General features: G+C 36.9%; 1 protein-coding gene across 7 annotated transcripts in view; it reads right to left on the reverse strand.

The window, feature by feature from the left end:
- ZNF385D (zinc finger protein 385D) overlaps positions 1-16,136 on the reverse strand; it is a 410,794-nt gene that overhangs the window by 331,064 nt on the left and 63,594 nt on the right. The window contains exon 2 of one of the 7 annotated variants that reach the window (XM_064414299.1): positions 13,146-13,281. The exons of 5 other annotated variants lie outside the window; for them this stretch is intronic. Coding sequence is in view for 1 of the 2 variants with exons in the window: in XM_064414286.1 (XP_064270356.1) it covers positions 7,857-7,881 (25 nt within the window). In the remaining variant the exon portion in view is untranslated. Of the gene's footprint in view, positions 1-7,856; positions 7,897-13,145; positions 13,282-16,136 lie in introns of those variants that run through there. One more of the 7 variants, XM_064414286.1, reaches the window with a different exon arrangement.

Raw genomic sequence — 16,136 nt, forward strand, 5'->3', positions numbered from 1 at the left:
GAGTGTGAGCCACTATGTGCCAGGACCCTTCCCAAAACTGGTATCTCTGTGCTGAAGTTTTCCTATTTATGTTATGAAGCTCCCTGCTGCATTGGGTACCTGTGACGCCCCTACCAAAAAGCCCCCCATGAGTGCTAACTTGCCTTTGTAACCTTTAATTGAGCTTACTGAGTAAAATGCTAGCTCTAGAAATGTATTCCTGGGAGAAGCTAAAATCATCAAAACTGCCATCTATTTTAAACATGGATGGTGGGGGCAGGGTAGCCTGGGGGAAGGATCAGGAATAATAAAATAAAATATCCTTGGCTTCTTCCACCCCCCATTATCACTGGATGATCCCAACACTGCAGCTTTCCGGTTTTGGTTGCGGCTGCACCTGCTCCTGGTTCAGAGCCCAGAGAGATTTAGGTCAGGCCCATGCTGCACATCACGGCTGTGGCAGAACAAAAAGCAGCAGAGTGGTGAAAGATCACTCATGGTGAAAGAACTGCATCTGTGCAACACAGATCCCTCCCAAATGACCTCAGTAACCTTCAGGATATGCTGCAGGACTCATCTGCGATCGATGGATGGATGGATGGATGGATGGATGGATGGATGGATGGATGGATGGATGGATGGATGGACACCATTTCAGTGGAAGAGCTACTGTGGAATGGGAATCTACTGGGTTCCGAAATGCTTTTCGGAAGCAAATCAATTTTTCAGGGTCTCCTTCTTCCTGAGCCTTTCTGATTAAATTTAAATACCAAGTAGCACATAACACAATAAAATTTGATGTGAAAATCTGGACAATATATGCATTAAGTAATTTTACACTGTAGGAAAGCTTTTCTACTATGAGGTTTTGTAGCAAGAATAATCACTTGCTTCTAGAAATCAAGGAAGATTTTGTCAGGTCATATACCCAAGAGCTAAATGAATAGTGAGTGATAAAACTGTGGATAAAACTCAGTATCTCTTCTTGCCGTGTGCCTAATACAGCTCAAATCAAATCACATCTGACGCCTATATTTACCAAATTTTCTCTTTAAAAATTCCACAAAAAATAGAGTAAAAGAGGCATCTTAGCAGGGGTCAAGACAAGTCAGGGAGGGAAACTCTTATTTTCTTGTTTATTGTTTCTCTGTATCCTACCAGCTCCAACCAGTCTGATCACTGCTGCTAGCTGCTACACCACTTCAATCATCCATGGGAATAATAAGATCATAATCATCATCATCTGAGGTTTTTTGTGAAGTCTAAGAGGAAAATAATCTCTAAAGCAAAAACTGCATCAAGCAAAAGAAAAAACCACACATTTTCTACATGTGATTATTGCTGAGGGGGAATGAGGTAAAATTGAGATTGACATTATTTGGGGTTGGAGGGCTTTATAATTTTGTCTCTGTCCTAGGACTCCTCCCAGGGAATGCTTCTCTGCAAACTGAACCCTATAAGAATAGATATTTATCCATTTGAAACAGGCTCCTTGTATATTTGTATACCTTAAGCAATAGCACAGAAAATAAAAACCTGGGCTTTTGTTTTGCTTTGTCGGGAGAGCACTTAAATCTTTCAGCAAAGGCTGCATTTCAATACTGCAGCAAATGAACGAACCCCAGCCTATCTCCCATCACAGCCACATGCACCAAGAGATCCTAAAGGAACTTACAGATGGACTAAACAGAAAAAGTTCATCGTTTCCTGGTTCAGCAGTTCCCTCGTGCCAGAAGCAACTAACAGACATCTCATAGTCTCAAAATATACTGCAGTCAGTTTTTTAATTGAGTTCTATAAAAAGAGCTAAGCACTAATCAACACCATATGTTATTCAATTAGCTAGTAATACATATCTATTTCTCAAGCCTGTGCTAACATAATGGAGCACTTTGGGTGGTTTGGAACTATTTAAAGGCCAAGTAATTAATTTGCAAACATCAGCTTCTAAAATCTGAGAAGCACTACTGTGATGACTTACAAGCCACAAAAACTCCCTCATTTGCTTTCTATTCAATCTGTTTTCAGAAACAGTCCTTGTGAAAACAAAGATTTCTGCATAAAATAGGGCCCGAAAAAGACATGGGTTCAGCTATGTGTGTGTTACCCAGGTTCAGAGGGACGCTCCTCCCATGCAGGTAAAGTGAGTAGCTCCTGTTTCATCACTTCCCTCTCCACCAGCAGTATATCTTGGTACAGACCTTGTACCTGAGGCAGTAATTAGCATGATAAATGGTACAGCTAGCAAAGTCATGCAGGCTCTGCCAACCAAAAAAATTTGTTGCTGTCAAACAACCTGAAATGCATTATTTTATTCCATATTCTTGATTTTCACATATGAAATTGTGCTCACAGCCTCGAAACTCAAAACTCCTGTCAACGGTAGTCAGAGTTGTCCGAGCTCAAACAAAAGGGACAGAAACATCCAACTGCAATTCCAGATGTCTCTACTGGACAAAACCTTGGCTTCAGCAATATTTCTGAGAAGGTAGGCAGCCAGAACAGGTTTTAAAGGGAAGGGAAGGGAAAAAATGTAATAGGGAATTATAGTAGTAGAATGTTTTAGGTTTATACAGATCTTTAAGATCTTCAAATCCAGCTGTTAGCCCAGCACTGCCAAGTCCACCACTAAACCATGTTCTCAAGACCCACATCCACATGTCTGTTAAATACCCGCAGGAATGGCAACTCTATCAATTTCCTAAGCAGCATGAATAACTGCTTGATAACCCTTTTGTTCAAGAAATTTTTCCAAATATCTAGTCCAAACCTCTACTAACACAACTTGAGGACATCTCCAATACTTGTTACCAGGGAGAAGAGACCAACCCCCACCTGTCCATCCCTCCTGTCAGGTATCTGCAGAGAATGGTTGGGTTCTGAGCCTCCTTTTCTCTAGACTAAAATAATCCCAGCTCCCTCAGCTGCTCCTCATCAGATTTGTGCTCCAGACCCTTCACCAGCTTTATTGCCATTCTCTGGAGACATTCTAGCAGCTCAATGTCCCTCTTGTAGGGAGGGGCCCAGAACAAAATGAAGGATCTGAGGTGTTGCCTCACCAGTGCCCAGTACAGGGGGACAAGCACTGCCCTGGTCCTGCTGGCCACACTAGTGCTGATAAAAGAATATTACTTTTGATTTCATAGATAAAAATCATTTTTTACAGACTCTGGATCAACTGCCATATGTGAAATCAGCCTACAACCTGTCATTCAGACATTCTATAAGTGCCATTTTCCACCTCAAATATCTTTAGTTTTCCCAATACCTAAATATCCAATCAAAACTTTATCTCAGCAGAAAGCAAGAGCATGAACAGCTGTTTGGGCATAACGAGCAACTCATTTTTGCAGATGAGAAAGTTCCATTTTTAACGGTCCAAAACAATCACTACCACTGTATCCAAGTAGGCAATTTTTTAAATTAAGTTTCAGTTAGTGTTTGTGACAAGTTTGCTGATAGGTTATCTCTTTGGATACACAGGCACCTTTTTTTTCTTTTGTGATTAAGTATTTCAGAAATAAGTATTTTGGCAATATGCTGATGAAAATACATCCACAAAATGAAACAGGAAGAGAATTAAAAAGGCAAGCCACATGAATAAGCTCTGTGGGAATTCTGTTTAAAAAAATAAACAACCACCACTTTCCACAAAGAAACCCAAACATTGCAGAATAAAGAATAATAATTCTTAGAAAGATTGTTCAACCCCTAAAATCTTTGTTATGCATGAAAAAATGCAGCCATTAGACATGAAATGAAATAAAATAAAGTGGCAATAAATGTACTAACAGTGAGGGAGAGGAAATTAAAGGCTACAAGCAAGAGATAACTAAAAATAAGATTTTTTTTTTGTTTGTTTTCAGTTCAAAAGTAATGCCAGAAATATGTGGGGTTTTCTTTTTTTTTTAATCTGAGAAATTTTAGAAATTATTATTTGTTGTATTTGAAAGATAATTTTCCAAATATTTTCAGAGTTTTATGGTTTGAATTTTCAAACCTTCTAAGATCCTAGTAAATAGCAATATTTACCACATAAAAAACATCCAAAAAACAATCTCATCCGTCATTTGGTTATAATTTTTTTTAGGGAATTGCTGTGTGGATATTTTTAAACAAAAGACCTTGAAAATACAGGAACCATAAAAGACCAAAACAGAGCAATTTTAGTGCTTCAATCAGTTACCCTTCGGAATGCATTTCTAAATAAAACAAAAAGTTTTACTTTTGCCTTTCTCTAAATGCATTTCTAAAAACACCTCTGTTTAAAAAATAAAACCTTAAGGAAAAGGTCTTATGTTTGAATATTATCATATAGACTTTCACAGCAGGAATCTTTTTTTTCAGATTATCTGCTCATTATAAAACATTCAGATAGCTCTGGCAACACTTAGAAGGATAGGGATTTTTTTTTTATTATGTTATTGCTTCATTACACCCACAGGGCCATTTAGTGTTGAATTTAATGGAGACCAGATCATTTTCCAAGCAATGCAAACACATCAAGGTTTGTTGTGTTTGGAAAGGTTAGCAGATGTTTCTGCAAGTGCTTGTGAAAGTTATTGCTGTTTATCTTACTCTCAAACCTTTGGATTGCATTTTCTTTAAATACTGCATTCAGCCCTGCATTCATGGTAATATGAACATAATTTCTGCTACTTTACAGCATGTGGTTTTTTGGGTAGCTGTTACAATTTTAGCTGAGAAGTACAAACATATTGTGTGCAACTTAAAAAGCATATTCTCTATCATGGCTTGACAGACAATGCCTTTGCTATTGTCTCCACGGCTGATATAATGTTTCTGCTTGTCAACTATACTTTTATCTGAATGTCTTCATCAGTACTAGGGATCTAAAAATAATTTCTAGCAAATCAGACTACACTGGACATGTATCGATAAAAAATTCTGAAAGACAAATTACGCGACCTGGACCTATTTATGTTTCCTTGGGATGACACAGTGTCCCAGAGCAGCAGCTAAAATCCTTTGTTACAGTCGCACAAGGCCAATGTAGAGCTTTGCTTTTGCCACTGGGGACTTATTTTAACACAAGCACTATCTGTCTGTGTCACATTTCTAATAACCTTTTCATCACAGTATCCATATGTAATCCATTTATAGAAACGCTTAGGCATCAAAAATAAAAATGTGCAAAAGGAATCTAATTACTGAATACAGAAAGTAGGATGATTTATTTTTTGTTTGGGATAAATTCGGGTGATTCACTATTTGTGAATGTAAATATATTTTCAAGGCGTGACTGCTATAATCCCACAGGGTGAGTGTGTGTGTGCCAGTGCACGCTCAGGAAAATGCATCATAAAATATTAGGACCTAAGAGGATGTCCTGGGCAATTTATTGCACTAGCTTTTTCCTTGCATTACTTTCCCACAAGTGTAATTCACTCCTCTGTTGAATTGTGTGGAAAATTAAGGCAGGGCATATTAGGGAGAATTTGCTTATATTTTTATAAGGCAAATAGCTTTTAAGGCTAAGTGTAAGAGGAGGGTTTGAAATTATTTCTGTAAGTGTTTATTGATGCCAGATCTCTGAAATACATTACCTATTTGGAATTTGGACATACACAGTTCCACAATGAAACTAAGGAAATGCAGGAAAACGTGGACAAACCAAAGAACACAAGTCCATATCACCCCTTCAAAGCAGGACCTATTGCTCCACTTTGCTTCTAAAAGTCAGGCCCTGTTTGAGATTACTGATTGCACAGCATAGTCCAGGAGTAGCTTCCAAAACTCAAAGCCTCTCAGAGAGGTCTAGGAGTTACTGAATACATTAATCAATGACAGTGCCTTATTAATGTTAAAATACAAAAAAAAAAAGCTTCTAAAATAGGAAAGTTTTTCCCAGTTCTGCAGAAATCTGTGGTTTTTTGTACATCTTTTTCACGCAAACTTCTGTTGGAGCATCACCTTCAGTATTCTACCACCATGTTATTTTTTTGTAGGGCTTTATATAGAATGCACTGCCAATAATTAAAATCAATTGTTCTTCCTGAAGCATCCTCCCATGATTGGATGCATTTCTGAAAAAGAATCATGGAAAGCACGGGCATAACACCACACACACACACAGAAGGTAAAATAACTGATGAGTTCTGCTTTCTCTGGGAGACCTTCACAGCAGCACTTCTCTGCAGCAAGTGCTCACAGCACAGACCCTGAGCCAGTGCTTTTTGTAAGCCTGAGCACTTTGCTCAGCCACTGTGATCTGCAAAAACGACTGCTGCTGAGTGAGGAAAATCTTTCTAGCTCTGCTGGCCATCTGCAACATCTCTCAACCTGTCGGGTAGGCTGAAAATGCTGAAAAGCCCTGGGAAGTCAAGCATGGTAGAATTCAAAGCCCTGGAAGACCTATGAAGTTTCTCCCTTCAGGCATGCTGATTCAGATGAAGCAGCTTATAAACTCTATTATACATAGAACAAGTTTATAAAAATCCCTGGGATTTGCTCAACAACTTATTTTTTAAGAATGGTGACTCAACTTTGCATTAAAATGTTTGTTAGCAGTAAAAGTCATTTAAGACTATTGATAAAATATATATGATATTTTCAAGATTAACTTATTTTGAAAAATATTTTTATGGCAGGAGGTTAGAATACTCGAAAAAATATTAAACTGTCGGATATTTCAAAGTTTTTTTCCTCAGAATTACCTTTTCCAATTCATCTCATAATCTGAAACACTACAGGTCACTGGACATGTACATAACTTTGATCAAAATGAACATTTTAGAGAAGTTAGAGAAAAGTTAAATACAATGGTAGCAATGACCTTTAGCTATTGACAGACTTTTACAACATGGTGCTCTTCCACGAAAAACCCAGACACCTAACTGGATAAGTTTTCCTCAAATGGTAAGTTGTGTGTATATACACACACACACACACACACACATATATATATATATATATATTTGGCATTACACTGGCATAAAAACAGTGTAAGAAAAGCAGAATCAGATCCTCATTTTCCTTTTAACTAAAGGAAATTCATAGTAATTTCAGCATCTCAGCTGTCACCATAATTTCTGCTGTTCTTGCGATGTATTATAGAAACTGTCACTTTTTAAATTTATGGTATCTTTTACAGCTTGGGTTAAAGAACACTTAAAGCACTTTCAGTGTTTTATATACCTGCACTCTAGAAGAATAGAAATGAGATTCCTTTATTAATTTAGACCCAGACTACCAGACTATTCACACTAGCAGTCTGAGTGAATTTCAATGGTATTACCTGCATGAGTAAGAATTTCTATGACAAAAATCAGAAAAAGGAAAACTTTAATGATTAAAAATATTACAAAGCTAAAACTTCACTGTTGAGTGCATGACTCAAAAAGCTACAATTCATTAAACTAATAGTCAATGTATATGTGACCAATCAAAGAAGCTCTATAAAATAATAACATTCAAACAACGTCAAATTGCTACTTCAGTCGTAAACCTACATATTGTTTCTTCCCTGAGAAGTTTCTTTGACAGAAGAAAAACTATTGAATTATGGGCAACAAAGTTTAAAAAATTCATCTCCCAATACACATTCATTTACTTTGGCTTCATTTTAATGGCAATCCATTTGAAATCCTTGTCACATTTTCATTTTGTTTGTCACAGAGGAGAGAAGAGAGAACACTGCATGTAAGCAAAGCCATCAAAACCACAGCCTAAAACCAAATAACTGAACAAGTGACCTTCCCCTAAGCCACTGCACACAAGAGACTATTCCATCCTATCCCTCATTTCCCTAGTTTAGACAAAATCCTCATTATTTTACTTAGCACTATTTAAATCAAGCCAAATAATGCCATTTGTAATCAACTTTAACTGTCAGGAAGAAAACTGGAATGGCTTACCTTGCACTATAGCAGTGTTACCCATTTCAGCATGCCTTGCTCCTACAGCAAACACATCTGGAACCAACACACACTCACTGTCATCAACTGCTTTTCACAAATCACTCACTTATTGATCACTCCACTTATCACTCTTCATCGACTGAACTTCATTCCACATTATCGATTTTTTGCTGCTTCAGCAAATTCTGAAACTTTCATCACAAGGAGAATTCATACACAAACCAAAGCAGTGATCATCTATACTGGATACTTCTTATATCAAACATTTCTGCAAGGGTCATTTCTTTAAGAATTAATCAAACAAAGTGATGACAGTTTTTCAAATTTCATTCCACAAGCTTAAATATTAACGAGAAAGATGAGCAACAGCCTTTGAGCCCTACAGCCCAAGCAACACTAAGTCACTACATTTCAAATTTTGTTCTGTACTAAAGTGTCAGGCTCACAATTGCCAGATGTAGATGTGCAAATGTCGTGTGCTGGGCACATGACTGGCATGTGAATGACAGGTGCCAGGCACGTGCCTGATACATGTTTGCCATGTGCTGGGCACTTGAATGCCTTGTGATGGCCACCTTGTGCGTGCTTGATTACAGACAGGTATCACAGCCAGTACCACAATCACCTACTAACAGGTGTTAGGGTAGGAAACAAAGCAGCTACCACTCTTCCTGCTGTCACCCCTTGAACCATCAAAGAGATAGCAGAAGGTAGATGGGTGTCCTCTGAGGGCAAGCTGACTAGAAGCACAAGTGTCTCCCAGTGGTGAAATATGAAATGAAAGAGGGTAGCCAACACCCAAGATATGAGTAAGTTTCACAATATTTTCTCACAGCTGTGAAGATAGCACAGGATTTTCTTCTCCTGAGAGAGCATTTTTTAAACAGTGGGATTAGCTGACAAATGATACCCCAAGAGCCTTTTATTCTGCCTGCAGGAGCCTTCTGCTCACCACAGAGATAAAAACCAGCAACCTTGACAAAATGTACAAGCAAACATGGTAAATTCTGGCATAAAGCAACATAGCAAAACCAAGCTATTTCAACCCTGAGCTTTCCTCTCATGTTGACTTTGCAGATTTCATCCTTCAATATGAAGTTTTGAGCTCCACTAATTTGTAGGAGCAATGAAAGAAGCAGACAACCTGAAGAAAGCCATTTGCTAACGTTACCTACCTCCATAAATGGTCACATTTCTGAGCATGTATGCAAGAGCTTTCTGTTTTCACAATATGTTGCAAGAATCTACCAGTAGTTCATCAGTGAAGAAAAGAAAGAAAAATTTTAAAAAGGGGGGAGATACAGAGGTAATAGAGTAAGATATATAAGTATATAAATATTTGTAATGAAACTAAAGGAAATCCACTTTGATATTGTAGATGTTAGCTTAGTAAGGGCTCTGGTGCCCATTTTAATAACAGTAACTGAGAACATTGCTAGACATTGAGAACTTTAAACCACATTGCAGGATTATGCCAAGGAACAAACAGAAAGGACAACATCGTAAGACTGACCTTCAGGAAACTCATGAAGTCAAAACTCATATTTTCCTGATAGTCTTGTGGTCTGTCTCCTTGCAGTTCCTCATTTACATTCTGATTTCTTCTCTCTAAGCAGCTCTCCATTAATATTGACCACAACATGCAGTCCACATTTTTAACTAAAGCAATGCCCTTAGCTATGCAACACACCAAATATTACTATCTCATATTTGTTTTCACACTCACTTTCACATTTTTTCCTCACAATACTTTGACATAGTTTCCACTAGGATGATTTGTTTATCCCAGCTCAGTGCTTCTAATCACTGACATAAATTTCCCCACAAAGTACTGCAAAGACAGCTTTGTTCCTGGAGATCTTACTTCATGCTTCCTCTCAGTTCCTCTTTCGGAGGTGACTATTTACATTAAGATGCAGAGCAGTGCTGTCCCATCATGCTTCCAATTACTCCAACAGCCCCAACTGCTTCCATACTGTGAGATACAATCCCCCTCCTTCAAGCACATTCATTACACAGAACTATTCACCACAGAATCTCTTCATCACAAAGAAGGTTCCTTCTTTAAAGATGAACGTCTTATTAAGACGTATTCATAACCTTAAATTTTGTATCAGCACCAGAGAGGCACAAAAGAAGCAGCAGCAAAAGAATATTCTGCTAAAATTGCATTACTATGAAGTCCAAAGATCTTTCATTGCCATTGCAAAAGGTATTATTTTCTTAAAATACACTGAAGGAAACATGCACCATATAAAAAAAGAAAATGGGTTGGAAAGCCTGCCTACGGAGACACAAAAGAAACCAAACCTTCCTGAACTTACCAATACTGCAGAAATATTTTAAATTAAATTAAATATAAGATTATAAGAGCAAGATATAGAAAACATCTACATTTTAGCATTGGAAATAGCAGTAAACTTGGGAAAATTAGAAACATGCACTATTATATGTTCTTTATTACCTGCAGGAGCTTGAAAAAATACCTAACAGAAAAACACTCAGTGCTGACAGTAGCAACCTTGTTGAAACCCTTTTACTGTATCTGTAATTCTTGTACAATTCCTGTCGGCATCAGGACAAAAAAACTTTATTCAAACATGCAGTTGCCAAGTGAAACCTGAATTCATGCTTTTGGGTCTGCAAACTTAGCACAGATTCTAACACTAAAACTAACGGACAATTTCTCTGCTTTTTTTCCAACCCTCTTCATCTCTACTTCTTTTCCTTTTCTACATAACTTTATTTTTCCAAGGTTATTGTAGTTTAAACGAAAACTGAAAAATAAAACTTTTGTTGTTTGAATATCAGAGGGATGGTTATTAGCATCATAATATGACTTGTGTGAAGAGAGGTTCAGCAGCATTTTTCTTAGCCTCTTGTTCCCTTTTGTTTGCTATTTAAAGAGAAAATACATTAGAAGACTATTTGATTTTCTGCCACTTGAGAATTCAGCAGGAAAAAATACCACAAATAGCCCAGAGAAATGGTAGATAATTTCATGATCACTGTAATCTAGCGCTTTCTATATCAGAAGAGCAAAAAATCATAGGAATGCCCTAAACACAAAAGGCAAGTGCTTAAAGGCTAATGCTTGAATTTTGAATATAATATTTTAGAAATTGAAAGTATGACAGAAAAGGAAACTCCTGTGAACAGGTGATCAACTCCTCAATTTCAGTGGTCTTTCCCAAGATACTGCTGAATAATTGCTATAACCAGTATTATTCTGTATAGTGTCTGTATGCGCTGAAGAGAAATTTTTTAGGTCATTAATAAAAGCTTTGACATCTTGGTCATATTTTTTTGTACTGTCTTTTCTAAAGGGACAAGATATTTAAAATACTCCCAAACTGAGCCTAAAAACAAAAGACTATACTAATGCAATTAGTATAATCTGTTGAATGTTTTAGTCTAATTTATATGAATATTTCTGTAATTTCTAAAATCAGCAACCACTGTATAATAATTCAAGTACTATTCCATCATAAAAACATCATTAGATAAGGGAAACAAGCAAGTATTTTCAGTAGTCACATGGACTTCTAAAAAAAAAATCATGGCACTGTTGGCCATTTTGTGGCATTTAAGTCCAGTCATTATAAATGTGATATTATCAGATTAAGAAATTCATCCAAACGTATTCACACAATACAATGCATCTTCTAAATTTGCTAAAGACACTTGAAATCATAATAGACTATTGTTACTCTATTATGTGCTAAGCACAGTCTTCTGCATTGCTGGAAGTATACTTTGTTCTTTAAATTATTCAGTTAATTAGTCAATATGTGTTTAATGCTTTGAACTTGTGGTATTTTCCAGAGCAGCCGAATGCCATTACCAAAACAGTATAGGACAGATTTTGCAGGCTGCAGGTAGATGTATCTTTCTAGACACTTAAGAATTAGCCAACAAATGAGAAGTTAGTTGCATTTGAGCAATAGATTGAGTACAGGTATTTGGCAGGAAATGTTTTTCTGTGAGAATTATGGTTCAAAATTTTTACAACTAGTTTATTTATCCCTTATAGACTCTTTCCCTAGATTTTGTTTCACTGGTTAAATTCAGGAACATATTGTTTCATGTTTGGGGTGGACTGAATTTTTGTGATGTTTCTTAACCCAGTTGAGGGATAACTGTATTCATCTCAGCAAGCAGAGAAAATGTAGAAAACCAGAGTGGCCTGCACAGGACCCAAAGTTAAAATCTGGATTTGCTAGCTCAGGCAGCCCTATTAAAAGGACAACCCTAACATTTGAAAAACTAAAAGCAGTGCACAGAGAGACTAACCAAAACTCCTGCTGGAACAAATCAGTGTCCGGCTGCACGACGGGAACCGCGACCTGCAGCGCCCGTGCGTCAGTCCCTCCCTGCCACGCACCACTGCCGCCCCAGGCAAGAGCTGGCTGCAGAGGAATCACTCCCTGAGCTCTCCATCATTTCCATGGTGCACTGAATTCCTCTCCCAGTGCTGTCAATGCCATCTACCAGAGACCAACACGCGCTCCCACACATACACAAAGTATATCCTGGCCATAACAACGCCATCAGGAGCTTCCCAGTTTCAATAACCTTATGCCTTCAATAGAGATAAAGTCACTTTTATAAATGAATGCTTATTGTTTGTACTCTAGAAAAGAAGTTGAATTAGGCTCATCTTAATTTTATTTGTATGCAGTATTTCCAGTGTGTGCTGTCTGAGCTCCACATAAATCAATACCACCACTGAACTCAGAATCATCTTGTACAAAAATAGCATCTCTGCTCACTTCTAGAGGAACTGTTTCAAATACTGTTACTTGACAGAACAGGATGACATGCAGGTTTCCTAGCACAGGCATAAAGTCCAAATCTCCTGGGAAAGGGTGAGAAGAGAGGGACATGGATTTACAGCAGCAAGTGGATAGTCTGACATGCCAGCTTCCTAACTCTTGGTTTTAAATAACAGAAATACAGCTCATAGGCAAGGACTGAGGAACAAAGGCATGTTTTCAACAGCTCACCATCTCCAAAAGTTTATGTAATTCTTCACCTAGAATTTCAGTAACCAAATTTTACTAGATATGTGAAATTCTCAAACCAGATCACAGGGGAAAAGCCCAGAACTGGTGAATATCAATCCTCTTCAGAAAATGAAACTCAGGACTTCACAGTCCATCATGTATTTATCTTTAATTTCTACAGGTTCACACCCTCAGAGTTATTTGATTTGCATAGTCTTTCAATTAATAACACAAAAGAGAAGATAAGGAAAGCCTAATAAATTCAGTCCAGTTCACGAACCTTGTTAAACTTGTGCTTGCCTTAATTCATGTTGAAATGCAATTCGCTTGTTCTAAAATTTCATTATCAAAGTCCTTAATGAACTTGCTCTGAATCCAGCAATTTGATTTAAAACATATTAAATCCACACTACTGGCTGCCAAAAAGAAACAAAATAAATGTAAGTCATATGTTCAGATGTTAAAGACATCCAACATACCTTAGTAAAAATCAATTCTTCTATGTCAACAACAACAGCTATCAGAACACTCATTTTATGCATCTTTGTGATCACAAAGAGTATTCTAGCAGGAAATTTCAAGGACATACATTTCATCTTCTGCCTAGGCATTGTAGATTTTATAGATCATAACAAGCAAGGGGCCCTTTTCTGCCCTTTTCTGCCCTTTTCTTTTAAAAGACATTTCCAGTAATTATTTACCAATCAGTCAAAAAAATCAAGAACTGTTCTTCTCCCAGATCATAAATTCAAATTAAATAATATTAAATCTGTGACAAAAGCAAGATGTTACTAAACTTATTGGGGATATTTAACTGTATATAACACTATAATCCCGCAGCTATAGATGGGACATGAGTTCTGCAACCAAGAGTTTGTTTGGTTGTTTCATTCAAGCTCCTGACTATTTTAATGAAAATAATATGGTTACTTTAGACATAATTCTGGGTTGCATTGTTCCTCTTTCTGGCACAGTTCTTCTGCTTTTTGAGAGAACATTAAGTGATATTAAAGTGAGAATAGTGATCCACAGAGTACAATATTCCCCATGTTCCCATAAAACACATTCACATAAGGAGTATAAAATTTGTACTAGCACAGTATTTCCTGGAGTGTGCTACACCCCACAACTTTTTGGGAAACTGGTGATTGCATATAACATTTAATCAAAGATCCACTCTACTGTAAAACATCAATTTCTCTTCAATTTTCCACTTAGCAATTCAAAAACTCTTTTGAATGTCAATGCTGGCAATTTTCATGCTGGCTACAACTTGGCCAGAATTAAAAAAAAAAAAAAAAATCATTAGCATGTTAATAACTTAGTGCCTCTAAGGAATACTTAGTTGGTCCTACATCAGAAAAAAAAAATCTTCTTTTTCAGCCCTATTCATAATTACAATGTAATTATAATTTGCCACAATTACCTACTTTACTTCATTTTAATGTGTGGAGGAGGATTTCTCAATGGGCAGCATGTAGTACTGTCATAGTTCTGAGGAGAGCATCTCACTGAGAAATGTTCACACCCATTACAATGTAGAAAGAAAAGCTAAGAACATAAACATGCAAATAAGAAAGTGGAAATTTTTTAAAGAGAACTGTAAAAAAAATTACATGGGCAAAATTGAGTTTCCTGTACTAAAATACAGGTAGGTATTGATAAGCTTTCTAGAATTTATGAATATATTATAATCAAATCAGATTATTAATCACATTTCATGCAGCATCTCAGTTTTTTTCTTGACCTTAGCAAAGTTTAAGACATGAAAAGAAAGAACATTTACATCCATATTTTTACACAAACCAATTTTTGTTCACATACACATTCTCATGTGTGCTACTTGTCATAACAAAATGAAAGGCACATTCATAATCCAGGTTTTGTTATTACTCAAGTTTGCTATTTTCTGCTATGAAGAAATGTGTCACCAAGATCTAATAGAAGAAAGTGGATATTTAGGAATAATAATGGTGGTTTCAATGTCTATTGTTTTATTTGAAGGAACTACATCCAAATGCAGTATTTTGTATAAAACTTCTAACAAGGCAGATTTTAATGCAATGCTTCCTTTTTTTTTTTTTTTGATACTTATAAAGGATTTTTTAGTAATTTGCAGGTCTTCTGCATTCACACATGTTTTCTGGAACAGAAACAAGGTGTTCCAAGGACACTTTCAGTGTAGACAACATTCAACCTGTCAACACGTTTAGGGAGCAGTATACTGCATCTGTATCAGCAGAAAATTCATAAATTCAGCTAATATTTGGAGCAAAAAATACTCAGAAGCTTGCTGAAATTGCCCACATTCTTCATGACTTCATCCAATGGAATGTTCCTGTATTCATGCAATTTGTGCAGTTCACATAAAAAAATGCACCAGTCATGGAGTTTTGACTCACCTTAGAACCTCATCTTTACCTTGCCAGAAACTGAAGTACTTCTTGCAAACTTGCTCAGCAAGGAAAAACGTAAATACTAAGCACAAAGTATACTCTTCTTTTTACAAAAACTAAGAAAACGAGGCTTGAAAAGGCGAAATAGCCAGGAAAAATGCAAAGAATTAGGGAACCAGACAATGTATTCATATCCCCATTTAAACAAACATTATGCTCAGTTGCTTTAATAATTGACCTAATTCACGTGGGAAAAATTAACAGCTGGAGAGAAAGGAACCTGAATTGCACATCTCCTTTTTAAAGTGGGACATTCAAATGAGGGCTTTGAAACCACAAGAGCTTTTCCCCAAAGCACTTAGTGCAGACTCTGACAGGACTGGCATTTTTGAAACAGGTGCTTGTCTGAAGCAAGGAACCAGCTAAAGCAGTCCAGATAAAACTGTACAAGTGTGCACTGGAGTGGGATTTAGAGCAGTTTACACACTGGTATTAGTCTCTTTATAAGACTCATATCCCTTCTCTGAGCCCTCAATACTTGTAAAGGATTATGGATCTGAGCCAAGCCACCCCTTGGCCCTGGAGGATCTTCAGCACATCCCTGCACCAACAACAAAAGCAGGCTTGAAAGGAAATACATAAACCTATGGGGAGTTCTCCATAGTGATTTGCATTGCCATCACATAGGAGGCAAAAATAAGTTTTAATCAGCCTCAGTCCATATAGAGAGAATATTCATATGGTGAATATATAATTAGTAATATTCATAACACTACAACAATCTGTCTGTGGCTTAATCTGAGAACTCCTTCTTAGCAAGAGCACAACAAAATGCTCCTACACTTGGTGAAAAACTATGGAAGTCGTTGAGCTGA

Source organism: Passer domesticus, chromosome 1 (genome assembly GCF_036417665.1).
Source record: "Passer domesticus isolate bPasDom1 chromosome 1, bPasDom1.hap1, whole genome shotgun sequence".
NCBI classification, from domain to species: domain Eukaryota; kingdom Metazoa; phylum Chordata; class Aves; order Passeriformes; family Passeridae; genus Passer; species Passer domesticus.